Source organism: Tenrec ecaudatus, chromosome 6 (genome assembly GCF_050624435.1).
Source record: "Tenrec ecaudatus isolate mTenEca1 chromosome 6, mTenEca1.hap1, whole genome shotgun sequence".
Classification (NCBI taxonomy): domain Eukaryota; kingdom Metazoa; phylum Chordata; class Mammalia; order Afrosoricida; family Tenrecidae; genus Tenrec; species Tenrec ecaudatus.
In genome coordinates this window covers 109,764,522-109,779,576 of record NC_134535.1, presented here as the reverse complement: position 1 = coordinate 109,779,576, position 15,055 = coordinate 109,764,522, and the positions used below count along the sequence as shown (strand labels likewise).

The window sequence follows — 15,055 nt, the reverse complement described above, 5'->3', positions numbered from 1 at the left end:
TGTGTGATACAAGGAACCCCAACACCCACCTGAGCTTCACAAAAATGCAGACGAGGAGCCATGCTTCTGTCTGTATCCTCTTTCTTTACCCATCTTCCCTATAGTTTCTACATGTAGTTGCTTCTTTTCCCCCTCATCATGAGCCATTATTAATTTTTCTATTATGCATCCTCAAATACAAAGTTTCTTTTTGAAGCACAATGAGAACAAACACTGCTCTTTAGAAGTCATTTGTATAGCTATCTGCACAGAGATAACAGGCACTCGTTATCCCATGATAAAGCTGAGAATGAGAAGTTCAAGACCACATTGTGGGGATTCAAATCCAGACACTCTGGCTTTTCATTCTGTGCTTACTATCACTTCCTCTGTTAGTACTCAACAGCTCACAGTGACTAAGGTATGCTGGTCGTACTTTACCCATCGTCTCGACTGACCGCAGTAGCCTCGCACAATTATGAGGAAGCAGTTTAGAAAAAGGGAGGAACATGCAAGCTTCCAGACAAGCAGGCGATGGGCCTTGGATTCAAACACAGATCTTTCTGGGGTGGAAGTTCCAGGTTATTTCCACTTCTCCATATAAAACTCTATCAAAGTGCAGGGAGAAAAATAAAACAGTCTCCGCTTGCCTTTTCCCAACGTGTGAAAGCGACAAGTGACCGTTTGCCACTAAAGACTAAGAAATGAATTCCTAGAATCAATTCCCTGCTCCAGATATGATCTCAAGTGGCAAGACCACCGACTCGTGTAAAAGCAGAGATGGATGGTCAACTTTACTAGCATTTGTTCTGTTCAAGTTTCCTTGTCAATATTTCCATCTACAATCAATGAAGTGCTTGTATGTTCCAGGGATTTTCTAAAGACAGTCTATGCATCATCTTATTGGAACCCACAAGAATGAAGTCATTCAAGTACTCTGACAGGTAAATGAGATTATATATATATATCCTGAGATTATGTATCTATAAACTGTGTATATATATACAGTTTCTTATGGATATAGCTAAGTATATACTCAGTATAGTTCATTATTAATATTACTAGCGGCATTGTCACCATTTCTGGCAGCATACACGCTCTCTCTGCGAACTATAGCCTATTGCAAATAAAGGTAGAGTGCAAGCAATCAGCTTAGAGTACTGCTAGGCAAGGAGAGATCAATTGTACTGTCTTTAGCATGTCCGGCCCTCCATGTTAGACCAGTTCACAGCTGAAACACAAAACTTTTCATTTTGAACTAATCTAAACATGAGGACTGCAATAAATGGGCTTCATAAGCTAAGTAGTTTCTCTAAATCCATTTCATAAAGGAGGCGTTTTATAATCACTCAGGCCTGAGTGGTAAACCGTCTGGGAGCAAACGAGATGTGCAAAAGTGACAGACAATTCAGAGCAGACACGGACGGGAGTTGCTCGGCATCGTCTGGGTGACTGCACTAACATGGATGCATGGTCCTCGAAGGCACTGCGTGTCCAGCTCTGAGGAAAACATGCCGCAACAATCGCTTTTTTAAAAATTAGAGTGGAGGATAAAATGTACTTCATGTTTAAGAAAATATTGAAAAGGTAAGGTCAAAATGGATTTCCTGTGAAAGAAGTTTGGCTCTCTTCACCTGGAAATATTGGTCATTTTCATCCTCGGTTTACAAAGTTGACTCTTAACTGTACTATTGAAGAAAACAGAAAGTCAAAAACTATCAGAAATTAAAAAACAAACAAAAAAAACTACAGATAATTTGGAAGCATATGCTTGAGGATAAGATAAATGAAAACACATTCTGGTCTATATAAATAAACAATTTCATGCTGGAAACCAACTATCCATCCCAATAGAAGCAGATTAAAGGGTTTCAGTTATAGGTACAATTATCACTATTGTTTTGACATGAGAGATGAACTAAGGATTTCAGGAGTAACGCACCTTGTCTAAGGACAAGTAACATCCAAGCCATCAAATTCAGGACCATGTCACTTTGGGCCTGGGCGTATTGTGCTCATTCAATTAAATAGAACTATATGGTTAAGGGCTATTGGATGGAACATGTCAAGAAAATAAATGAGTGTCCTTTATTTACTCGAACATCTCATTGATCATAACGTAAACTGAACAGGTCTCCTCTTTGGGTTTCTGCTTATCACCGCCTTTCCCTGGAGACAGCGGACTTACTGGAGAGTGAGGTATAAAGCGCAAAGGTTTTCAGACTGGATAGTTCTTTTATTCTTGTTTCTTCCACACTTTTGCAGAAAATGTGCTCCCAGGCATACAGCTTCAGAAGTTTGATACCTTTCAGTATCTCGTTGGTTTTCTTCAGTCTCTCGGTGGAATAATCCTATAACGCAAAGGTAGAAAGATAAGGCAAGGTGCATGCAGTCTTCTGTCCTGTGTAGTAGACAGACGTTGAGGAGATCTTGATGTTTTATTGGCTTTTTCATGAACAATAATCGAGAGGTTCCCAGAGGCAGCTAAACTCTCTGTGCCTCAGTCTCTCCAACTTTAAAATGAAGTTGAATGAAATGACCTTAACATTTCTCTGCAGCTAAGAACTTTTATGTCTGTTCCTTTTGCTTAACTATAAGCAATTTCATCAGTTTTGCATGATTTTCTTGAATGATGCCTGCAGCTAATATGTGCATAAATTCAGAGACATGATAAAGAAAATTTGCATGGACCTTTCTCACATCTACATCATGGTATTCCTTCAGAATTATCACTCATTCTTAGTATAAGGTAAGTAATAAATTTAAGAAAAGCCACTTTGTGTCTTACAGAATATAAGGGTATTATTTTATGGGTGTTTATACGGCATCTTCATAATACAATCATCGACATCAAGTCTATTATACTTTATAAACATCTGGTAAACTTTAAGGTCTAGTCTAAATTTGCATTACCAAATAATATCCACTTGAAGTCATTGTAGAGGGATGTGTAGCAGACAGTCAGCGATTTCTGCTTCCTCCCCCACCAACAGAATCATTTCATATAAGACCAATTAGCCAGATTTATAAAACAACTTGTTACATATTAAGAAACAAGATCAGGTATAAAGGAGAGATGGAAGAAAGTAAAATAGTAAACAGCTGGTGGGTTTTTTGTTGTTGTTATTGTTTGTCTCTAAAAAGACTTAAGGTGTAGACCAAGAAAAACAATAACAGCAACTTTCACCACTGCAGCCCTTTCAACTCCTAGTGCCAGCAGGACCGAGTAGAACTTCCCCACGGTTTCAAAGGCTGTCCATCCTGACCTAAGTGGACTGCTCCTTCTTTCCTCCACTGAGCAGACAGTAGGTTCGATTCACCACTCTTTAGTTAGCAACCAAATCCTTCATCCCTGGGCCACTGGGACCACAGGCACTTAGGTGCCCTATTAAATGACTATTCAACAAAGTAATCAATGAAGTATGAGTGCCTAAATTCAAGGCAGATGGTTGGGTTGCTTTATGATCCCGTTCTTCGCCCTTTCTATATTTGTGTGAAAGAATAAGAAGAGTTGGTGACTCAGGCAAACGTAATGACTCATCTCCTCGTAACAGCAGAAAAACAAGTGGTCGGAACCACTCCTGCGACGCGCGGCGCACTGGCAATCGTGGAAACACCAGCTTGAGAAACAGTTGTGTCAGTGGCAGCCTCTCACCATTTGTGTCTGATTTATAGACAGACAGACTTGCTCATGTTTATTCAAACTTTATTTTCAAATATGCTGTCAACAATCTTATTCTTTGCAATTATTTCTTAAAAGGAAGCCAACTCTTGCTCAGATGAAATGATTTCACGGCAAACTGGAGCCAGAGGTCAATAGTGGGGTGGGGGGGGAGGGTTCTAACTTGCCAAGCTGACCAAGAGCATCTTCCACCAGAACAGCTGCCGCTGAAACATTTCCATACAACTCCATCTATCACGACGTGGCTCGATTTGACCCTGGGAAACTTCAATTCAGAAGCCCCCGGCCTGACCTTGTCCTTGTCCTTTGATCCAGCTCTTCATTGTCATTAAGTGACAATGGCCTCCAAGTCCCCTTAAATATATCCTTTTCCTAAATGATCTAAAACCAGGCTTCCGCTCATCACCTCTCAGCACTTAAAACATCAGGAATGGTGGTGACTCTGGCACGTGGAACTCTTAGCTGATCAAGTCTGAAAAGTCGCCAGCCACTTTGAGGGTGTGTTTGTGCAACCTGGAGATTACACAGCGGCTGCATCAGAACTGACATGAAGCCGAAGGAACGGCAGATTTCCAAAGGAACCTGAGTGGGATGCATTCACTTCCTATATTAAAACAAAATAGCAGTGCCTGATCCTTCTAATCAAGTTTCCAAAAGATGTTCCTTACCAGAGTGCTCTTCTGAGCCTCGGCCAACTTGGTGGCGATGAAGTACTGCATGGGCGCGAGCAGCACAATGACAGCCGCGCCAACCAGGGCGCTGGACCCAAGCAAGTTGTAGAGGAGGATCACCCCCATGATGACCTGGGAAGAGGAACACAGGGCAGAGGAAACGGGCGCTGCTGGGTGAAAAGACGATTCATCCTCCCGAGATATGCTGCGCGCAATAATTATTTTATTAAGTTGATTTAGAAGACAACACAACTATGACAGTCAGGCTTGAGTAGGATTTATTCAGGAGAGGCTAAGTGGTAAGAATTTATTTTTAGTACGATGATCTGTACAGCGGGTGGCAAATCAGTTTATTACACAAAGTTACACATCAGTCCCATGACTCTGGCCACCTTCTGAAGCCCTGTGCACATTTTTAAAAGGACATGGGATATTTTCCCCCTCTTTTTCAACATGTTGTCACCCATAATAAATTTGACATTCCATGTTCTAGTCCATCTCTTGGAATTGCACTTTGCTTTTCAACAGCTTGCAGGAGGGAAAGTAGAGGCCATCGTACTGTGAGCAAGGACAGGGTGATTGTGTGTGACTGGGGATGTGGCGTGAGCTCCGCCCCTCTTTAATGACCTGGAGAGTCACTTAATGACAAAAAGGTTAGCTCTACCTAAAGCTGGAAAACAGCTATCATTGGCATCCAATCTTACTTCACTTATTTTTTAAAAATTATTTTCCCCAAATCCACAGTTAATCCTTCTGGTTCACTACTTTTTCCTTCTCCTTTTAAAAGCTCATGATTTAATCTTGGGTGGTGCACAAAATTGAGCACTCAATGACTAGTCAAAAGGTTAGGGGTTCGAATCCTCCCAGAGCAGCCTCCAAGGATAAGTTGAGGCATGGTGCTCTGCGTCCAAAAGGTCACTCTGTCTGGAGAACTCTATGGAGCAGTTCAACTCTTCCCACACGAAATCAGCCCAGGTCAGCCTCCATTCACGTGCAGCAACAACATTCTCCCCACTGTGATGTTTGCCTAGTAGCTCAGCACACAGTGGCCCCAAATGTCAAGTAATGAAGTGTCTCCATGGCATTCAGGCAAGTAATCCATGCTTCTAAGCCAATGAAAACATACGAATAGCAGTTTCTGAAGGCAGTAGCATGTGCTTCCTGAATAACCAATTTGACACTTGAGTAATTCCAATCAAAACAGAAAATTCTTTAACATCATCACCACGATGCAATCATTCAGAAGCAGCCTGAGACTTTTGGTGAATGTTTAGAGCACACAGACCTACGCTGAAGTGCACAGCCATGGCATCAGCTAAAATCTATGTTCAAGCTAATATTCCGCCATGCACGCTGCAGGATATACACTCTTATTTAGCTTGGACTTTTTTAATTATGACAAGGCAAACATAAAATGTAAATACTAGCATTTCTTCTTTGTTGTGTACTTTAATATATTGAGCATGCAAGGACATAGGAGAGAAATAACATCTACAGTTTAAGTTCCATTTACAAAAAGAGACAAAATTGGATACGTCTGCCACTTTTATCTGATTGGGAAAACCTCATGCTTTCACTAAAATGGTTCTTTCCAAGGAATGAATTAGATTTCCCCCTAGCTTGCCAGTATCCCTGCTGCCTTATAAGATCAGGTAGTTTATAATATACCAGTTGTTGGAATTATGAGATGGATTGAAGCAGTTGCTCTGGTTTTGAAAGGGTCATAGGCTTGTCACTGTGAAAGGCATCAAATCTTGAATTGTGTGACCTGGGTGTCCTTGGGCAATAAACAACTAACAATTTATGAATGACTAGGAAAGGCTAGGCACCTGCTAAGTGTTTTGTGCCTATTAAATTATTTACTCTTAACAATTATATTTTATTATAAATTACATAGTTATATTATATATGTTATATTATTCTATAATAATAGTTATATTATATTACATGAAGCAAATAAGAGGGAACAATACTCCAAGAGGTTAAGGAACCAGTGGCAGAGCAGTGGAATGTCGAGTCCCACTTGTAAAAACCTCTATTCTAGCATTTCTGAGTCTTAGTTTCCTCGCTAATGAAGAGGGCATAATAATGTTCATGCATATGCCAATGGTCTATTTTTACTTAGAACAATATTACATTGATTCCTTAGCTTTTATTTTTCTCTGAAAATGAGAACCTTGCTTACATTGACCTACCTGAACAGGCATGGCCCAGAGATTTGGGCACAAGAACAAGAACCACATGAGTTGATTGGTTTCAATGGCAACCAAGTTATTGATCTGTCCCAAGGTCATCTCACCCATGGATAAGTTCGATGTGGAGAGCCTAAGGATTTTATTGTAGATCATAGCCTGAAGGAAGGACGAACAAGAATCAAGGATGACTGGAGTTCCCAATTTGATAATGAAATTATGCTCATTTATTTTTATTGAAAATGATAACATTCCAAATGTTTTTATACTGTTTGAAATAAAGGAAGAAAACAATCCATATCCCATAGCATCATCTGAAAGCAACCGCCATTTTCATTTTAGCCCAGTTACTTTCATACTTCAGCAGAAGAGAGATTTTTCCTAGCATTGTTATTAAATCTTACCTTCAAGTTCAGACATAAGCACTTGCTCAAATAGAAATAGAGATAAGAAATTGAAATGTTTGAAAATAGTATCAATATATCACTGTAAAAGTCATTTTTAACACAGGGGGTTGAGAGTGGCATAGAAAGTTCGGCATTTTTCAGGACAGAGATTCCTCATGATCAAATCCTTAGTAGGAAACATGTCATCATTTTCTACTGGAAAATAGAGAAGCTTTCATTTATAATGAAAAGCAAAATTTTTGCATTTTTCAGCATAATCTACCTTCATTAAATTCCTTAAAATGTTGATGTTGTGATATTCAAATCAAAGTTAAGTAACGTAACAAAACTGAAGTCATTGCAAATCCTCTAAGAAGCCCCGGTAGTGCGATGTTAAAGCACCCGGCAGCTCATTGAGTGCTTGGCAACTCGACCCTGGCCAGCAGCTCTGTGGGAGACATTGCTGGCATTCTACTTCCAAGAAAGATTGTTATCCTTGTGGCAACTGTGTTCTCTCAAGCTGATTCAGACCCAGCGTGACCGCAAAGGTCACAGCCAAGAAAACCCTGAAGGATGCTTGACTGCCGCATTGTGTTACCAATAGGAATGGACTCACTCGCACCTCAGACCCACAACAACGAAGCCTCCAGCAAGCTGCTTGAGGGGATATTCAAGCAACAAGGAGTGCTCACAGGTCAGTCATACGCACCAGCAGAGCTCCACGGAGGTTAATGCCAGTCTCTATGGTCACGTAGTAGGAAGCCTGCAGAAAGGTCCTTTGCAGAATAAGAGCCAAGAAGAGAAGCACAGCTAGAACATAGGCATTTTCAAGAAACTCCTTTGATGAGAGGGTTGCTGAAATCTTGTCCCAGAAGAAAGAATAAATCAACACGTGTCTTTTCAGACGCTAGGCGGGCAGTTCATACTTATGAAAATACATGGTTTTAAATATCATCAAAACTAAAGGCTTTCATAAGATAGCAGTGAAATGAGCCACACACAATGCAACTGCCCCCCCAATAGAATCCATATAAACAAATATAAACCAACTCAATATATGGAATTCCAAGTATTGCTGGTAATAGATATTTGTAGCCAAATGGTGGGTTTGGATGGAACCAATTTTTTAACCAGTCTATTTTCTGCCAAGATGCATTTTTCCTCTAAACTGGGAAGCACTAACCTCTAAACTAGGGGTAACATCTAAAATGACAGCAGTTTATTCAGACTCTAATTTAGTAGTAGAATCCTCAAAGAGAAACACTAATCAACAAGTTCAATGGGACAAAACTGGACCGATTTTAAAATCATTTTACACAGTTGACTTTTCTAGCTTTCAAATATATTAATGTTTGTACATGAAGTGCCTTCTAAATGATAACATTGGTGGTTTGGCTATGATTTCTCCCCCGTGAAACCTCTAGTGCCAAAATGTAACGAATGAAAATGAAACTTTAGCGGGTATGTGCCTGAAATCACCAAAAAGACATAGAAAAATGTCTAATTCCCATTGGTATTGATAGCCACATCGACTTGTTTGTTAAAAGAGAGGGGAAGTAAATAAAGTATGCCAATTTGGCAACTCTTCATTTTTGTCAGGGTTCATTTCAGTAAAAGGCGACTCTGGTCCCTTCCCGCTCATTCCTGAGGATATACACAAATGTGTCGGCCCTGTACCCTCTCAGAAAAGACGCATGGGTAAGAAGAGTGATGACAAAAATGGCGGTGCCATTTAGAGCTCTGGAAGTAATGAGACTCTCTCACTGCCATCAAGTCCACTGGCTCCTACCAACCGCACAGGGCAAAGTAGATCTGAAAATCTTTACCAGAGCAGGAAGCCTCAAAGCTACTGGTAGTTTCAAACGACTAAACTTGTGATTAGTGATCTCACACTTAACCCACTACAGCACCAACGCTCCTTTTCAATTTGGCTAGCAGGGAAAAAAAATCACCAAAAATACATTCAATTATATACAACTTAAAAGGCAAGCAATTGATAGGCTTCATTATAAATAGTATATGTAGTAACTGCCCATGTGAAATGAACAGTGTGTTAGAGGAGCACCAAGCAGAGGCAAATTCTAACTAGGATGGCCCAAAAAAGCCTCACTGAATGGGCAATGTTGACTGCATATGATTCAATAGGTGAAGGAAAAGGGTAGAAATCAAGTTCAGGGAATAAAAAAAACAACCGATCCAATTGGTTTAGCATTTTGATCTGTGATGCTAGAGAATAAATTCTTAGGAGGGAGGACATCCTAGAAATCCACACTACAGACTTTCTTAAGAATTGCAAAGACAAGGTTTTATATTCATAATAGAAACATAATATTCGATTAAAAACATAATGCCCCTGGTCTCCATCATTGTGAAACAGGGTAATGGTTCTTATTAGTAAGAAAGAAGAGTATACATGTTACAAATCACATTGCTGTTACTATTGGTCACAGGCCTGTAGAGAGTGACTCGGCTACCCTTCATGTCCTCAAGCCATAAAAATGCTTCGAGAGATCACTATAGAGATCAAAGACAATCATCGGTGTGCAATTTGTGAGCATAGTGTGTGTTCATTGCATGCGTAAAGCCTCCGAATATGAGAAACAGTTTTGTGGGCCAGAATCATTCAGTGAAAACATAAATACATTATTTTCTCAATGAGAACAACTTTCCTTTTGAAAAAAGAACTCAGTTCTGTGTAAATGAGCCTGCTTCAACTCATAAAAATGCATGAATTAAAAATGACAATTACACGAAATCTGCCAATAACATGCTTCCTTTCAATAGCACTGTGAACTTACTCCCGTTGTATTATTTGTTCCATTCTGGGTTTCATTCACACGCTGAACTATTCCAGAAATACAGAGAGGGCCAGCGAAACCCAGCAGGTCAGCCAGATAACGAAATGTGCTACTCAGGAGAATCGGCCGTCCAAAAGCTCTATACATTGCTAACCATATCGATGGAGTCCGATTTGGGTGATCTGCTACTTTTTTCTGGAAGAAAAAACAGATAAACCAAAATAAAATCTAGTAGAACAGGAATTTATCCCAGAATCAAGGGAAAGTGGGTTTTTAAAAATATATATTAAAATACTACAAATTTACAAATAAATGAAAATGAATTTCTTCTAGTATATAGACTCAATTCTGACTCACAACAGCCCTGCAGGACAGCATAGAATTGTTCCGTGGGGGGTCTGAGACTGTGACTCTTCCTGGAGCTGACTCATCTTTCTTCCACAGAGCAGCTGTCGGACTTAAACTCTTTGTCTGTGATTAGCGAACCAGCACCCAACCCACGGCACCAGCAAGGGCCCTCTCCTTTGAGCGCAGTGTGCGTAATTCTGCATCCCCAGGAGTCCGTGTCCGCGGCAGCTATTGAACACATCTGAATGAGGACCCCAAACAGTCTGAAAACTAAGTTCATTTTAATCCCCTTTGATCAAGAAAAGGTATATCTATCGTCCCGATGATTAAATAGAAGTATATGGAGAAAGGCACACTAAAGGAAACTTGGTGGCATACTGGGTTATATGTTGGACTCCTAATGACAAGTTCAGTAGCTCGAAGCCACCAGCCACTCCAGGAGAGAAAAGCGAGGCTTTCTGCTCCTGTAAAGACTTACATCCTCAGACATGCACAAAAGCAATGGTAGGACTGCTGTGAGTCAGAACTGACTCCAGGCAGTGAGGAGAGGGAAGGCCATGTTACTGACGAATGTCACTGACTGTCAACATATCTGTGGTCACTACATCATGAGGGAAGTACTCATCAAATGCCAAAAACAAACAAACAAACAAACAAACAAAAAAAGGAGTACAACCTCCTTGTCATCGATCTATTCCAACTCATGGCAACCCTATAGGACAGGTAAGAACTGCCCCTGTGGAGACTATAGCTATAGGCCAGGTAAGTTCTTACCCTATAGGATAGGTAAGAACTGCCCCTTCCAAGACTGTAACTCCTTAGGGAAGTGAGAAGCCACATCTTCCTCCTTTGGAATGACTGGTGATTTTGAACTTATGACCTGGTGGTTCACAGTCCAAAGCTTAACCCGCGATAACACCAGAGTTCCACACCCATCAAATTACTAAAATCTAAACAAAATGGCTCATCCCAACCTCAAGTGTGTGTCCTCCAGGTATTCCCATCTCCATGAATGCTAATCAATATATTTCAAATTATGGTAGACTTGTGTTTCCCAAGTAGTTCTCAAAGAAATGAAAATTGAAGAATGGTATATATGCTCATACTAACTTGCAGCTCCATGTATCTACAGTTGTTTGTTTTAAAGATTTTAAGACCAAAATCATCATAATAATTAAGCCCTGGGGGCCCCAGTTAGATGAAAGTTAACTAAAGACATTAATCAATGAGATAAAATGCAATTTAGTTTCACATTCAATTCACACTCAATAATTAATCTGATTATTTTTTTAAGTTTATTGACCAGAGAGACACAAATTTCAAACTAATCTATACTCTAAAGAGCATTCAGAAAACCTAAGCTAGGCTATACAGTAAAGGTTTACTTTAGAAGAGAATTTTTCATAGTATTATGCAATACTGTTCCCAAAGATGAAAGCAGAGAGATGACTCAGGTTCACTTATGATAACTATTTCCTGCAATATTAATTTCATAATGCACCTGTGACACAACACAGAGATCATTTTCATCATTTACCATAAATGTTTTGTAGATCTTGATTTAGAGCAGCCAGAAAAATTTTATACTAATTCAATAAAGTTTTAATGTTTTTTAAATATTCTAAATTATATTGATATTTGGTGATGCTTCAATGTAAAATGCATCTATCACCCCTATGGACAGCTTATATGATTATTCAGAATGACAACAAGATAAACTGAAAGCACCCCAGAGACTCATATTTTTTAAATCTACAGCAATTATAAATGTTCAAACCAAGTACTAAGGGAAACAGTTTGGGTACATATATAAAATGATACAAATAGTTGGTAGATGGTGCCTGTTGTTTAATTTCATTTCCCCAGTTTTGACTACAAAATCTGAATTTTGGTCAAAGTTTCATTTAAAGTTTAGAATTCCTTTCAAAGCTTCTTATCTTGACTAGACAATTAAGACAGCGTACCCATGAGTTAGTAACTCTTTCAGTTTTTGCTCAATGATTCAATCAATGTGGGTCAAAACTACAGGAAAAGATGTCAAGGAAATCTCCCCGATTTTAACCATAAACACCCTGCCACCAAGTCCATTCTGACTCATGGCAACCATGGAAAGCAAAGCAGAACTCCTCCCTAAGGTCTCTGAGGCTGGAAATCTTTACAGGAGCAGAGAGCCTCGTCTTTCCTCTGCAGAGCACCTAGTGGGGTCAAGTTGCTGGTTTTGTGGCAGCAGATCAATGAATGGCATATCCCACTATGCCGTCAGTTCCCACTTAATTAACTAGAGAAATTATTAAAAAGTTGTGCCTTTCCTAGACTGTTGATGCATGTTAAGTTACATGAAATAGATTAATAGAAGATAGAGGCCACAAGAGGGAGGACAGGAATCAGGGCACAGGTGAGGGATAAACTACTGGGTGTGAGTGTGTTTGTGTGTGTGGGGGGGGGGGGGTGGAGATAAGTAGCTTAAATTATTGAATACAAAGTTGGGAATCTGAAATGTAATGTAAACCCCCACCTATAATATAACAATAAAGACATAAAAATAAATGCCGTGGCTTTATATTTAATAGACACATTCTCCACAATTGTGGACAAGAGAAACAGACATCTGATTACCTTTTGCTCCTCATAGGCATCCTTCAGGCAAACATAATTTGTTACTGCCCTCATTGCTATTGGTAATTTTCCAATTGCCTTCAGGTCAATAGGCTTTTTATGAGCAGATATAATGAGTGTGTTCATCCACCAGTATGTTGCTTTTGACAGTAAGTTAACGAAAGGCTGCAGGAATCTCACACCCAGATCCTGGAGATCTTCCGGAGGCTTTACTTTCTGAGGATCCATGAAGAATACATATCTCTGAAGCAGAAAATTTTACACAATGAACAACAAACCCAATTCTTCATCATATATTTTTCAAATAAAACCCTACATTTTCACTCTTGGTGGCCAAAGTATTCAAAGCCTATTTTAATACTTCTTTACATCTTGCTCTGAAATAGTCTTTGTCACCCTATTAACTAGCTAAGGAAGTGCTGGAATTTCAGAATTAATTTAGTTAAGGTTAATTCTAAAAATGCAATTAGATGATAAAGATAATAATTACTAATAAACAGTCTTTCTTGATATCCTGTGACAGGGTCAATAAAATTAAGGTTTTTGCATTACTTTGATTTTAAACAAAACCATTGTTAAATCACTCTGTTGCTTTGTGGTTTAGTTGATATTAACGGACTACTTTTCACTATTCATTACAACATGTATTTTGTGACTCCCATGGCAATTTCAAGTTCCCTATTGTAAAATAAATACTAAAAAGCCACTCACTTATAACTCTCACCAAAACTCTAACTCACTGCCATCAAGTCAATGCCAACTCATTGTGACCCTTCAGGGCAAGGTAGAGCTGCCACGGTGTGTTGCAGACACAGCAACTCTGTACTGACTAGAAAGCCATGTCTTTCACTAGCGTTTAAGACAACAGAAATGACAGAGGATGTGGTGGGAAGTGTAACAGGTTTGCAATCACATCCATGTTACTTTGGATGTTGGAGTTCAATTTCTCTACGTGGAAGCTGTTTTGTTAATGAAGAATGAGTAAACTGAACTTTATAATCTTTGTTTCAATATAAAATGTCTAAAAATACAGTATTCTCACTAGCCTATCAGTGTTTTGATTTAATCATGAATGACGGGGTTTCCTGATGAAAACACTTTCATCTGTAATATCAATTGCATAAAATGGTTGGCAAGCATTCAGTAGATTCTAGGGTCATGCTGTGTTATGAGTTTAGTAATGTCTCCCAAAATATGCATTGTAAAGCATAACATCTATGCCTGTGGTTATAATCCCATTAGGGGATAGGTTGTCTGATATGGTAATGAGACTAAATTATTACAGTGTATTTTAAGCCACAGGAGAATTGGCGGTAGTGCTATGGGTTAGGCATTGGACTACTAAACAAGAGGTCAGTGGTTCAAACCAATCAACTACTCTGCCAGAGAAATATGAGGCTATCTGCTCCCCAGAAGATTTAGTCTCAAAAATCCAAAGGAGCAGCTCTACTCTGTCCTACAGGGTTGTTGTGAATCAGAATTCACTCAATGGCAGCAGGTCTTTGGGCTGGATTTTGGTATTTTTAAGTCAACCTCTTGAAAGATAAAAGAGATCAAATAATTGAGCAGAGCAGGATAGATGCCAAGGAAACTGGAGCTCACTCGGGAGCCCTGGTGACACAGTGGAGACATGTTGGCCTGCTATCCATAGGGAGACGAGCTGAAAGCCACCAGGTGCTCTGAAAGAGAAAGAGGTGGCTTTCAAATCCCATAAAGAGTTACACTCTAGGAAACCCCAGGGACAGTTCTGCTCTGTCCAACAGGTCCCTGTGAGTCAGAATGGGCTCTTGTCAGTGAAAGTAAGAAGGAAGCAGGATACAAAAGTAGAGAAGGACCTTCCTCCATAGCTGACCCTGAATTTCAACTTAGCGCCTTCTAAACTCGGAGAGAATGAATTTCAGTGCATCAAAGCCATCCACTTGTGTACTGGAGCAGCAATGCATAATGAAGGTCTACTGCAATTTCTGGAAGAGGAATGGCCTGAAGCTCAGGGAACTTACTTCATGATAACATAGATAGATGACATATATCTCTGTCCATCTCCTTAAATATATGTGCATAATGGATTGTTGTTGTAATATTTAATAGTGGAATGTTCAATGCCAGTAACACAACTAAAAGTTTTAGATACCTACCCTGACTCGGATAACATTGATCTCCACAGCCATCAGGAGTCCATTCAAGATGGCCATAATGCCGGTGATGCAGAAACGCAGGTCGGAGACTCCACAGCCAGATTCCCAGTCCTTAACCAATTTTATGGTCTTTGTAATAAATGCCATTACCCAATAGAGAAACAGGGCTGGAAAAAGAAAAAGAAAACGAATTGAAATAGGATCCTGGTGTGTAGGCATGTCACTGTGATGGGAACGGTCCTTGTCAC

At 39.6% G+C, this 15,055-nt stretch overlaps 1 protein-coding gene across 2 annotated transcripts in view; it reads right to left on the bottom strand.

Moving 5' to 3' along the window:
• The window catches only part of ABCC9 (ATP binding cassette subfamily C member 9), a 122,484-nt gene that overhangs the window by 91,237 nt on the left and 16,192 nt on the right, over nt 1–15,055 (bottom strand). For both annotated transcript variants that reach the window (XM_075553054.1, XM_075553055.1), the window contains exons 4-10: nt 14,808–14,974; nt 12,673–12,915; nt 9,709–9,903; nt 7,620–7,772; nt 6,528–6,683; nt 4,330–4,464; nt 2,168–2,330 (exon numbers count right to left, since the gene is read on the bottom strand). In XM_075553054.1, coding sequence (XP_075409169.1) covers nt 2,168–2,330; nt 4,330–4,464; nt 6,528–6,683; nt 7,620–7,772; nt 9,709–9,903; nt 12,673–12,915; nt 14,808–14,974 — 1,212 coding nt within the window. The remainder of the gene's footprint in view (nt 1–2,167; nt 2,331–4,329; nt 4,465–6,527; nt 6,684–7,619; nt 7,773–9,708; nt 9,904–12,672; nt 12,916–14,807; nt 14,975–15,055) is intronic.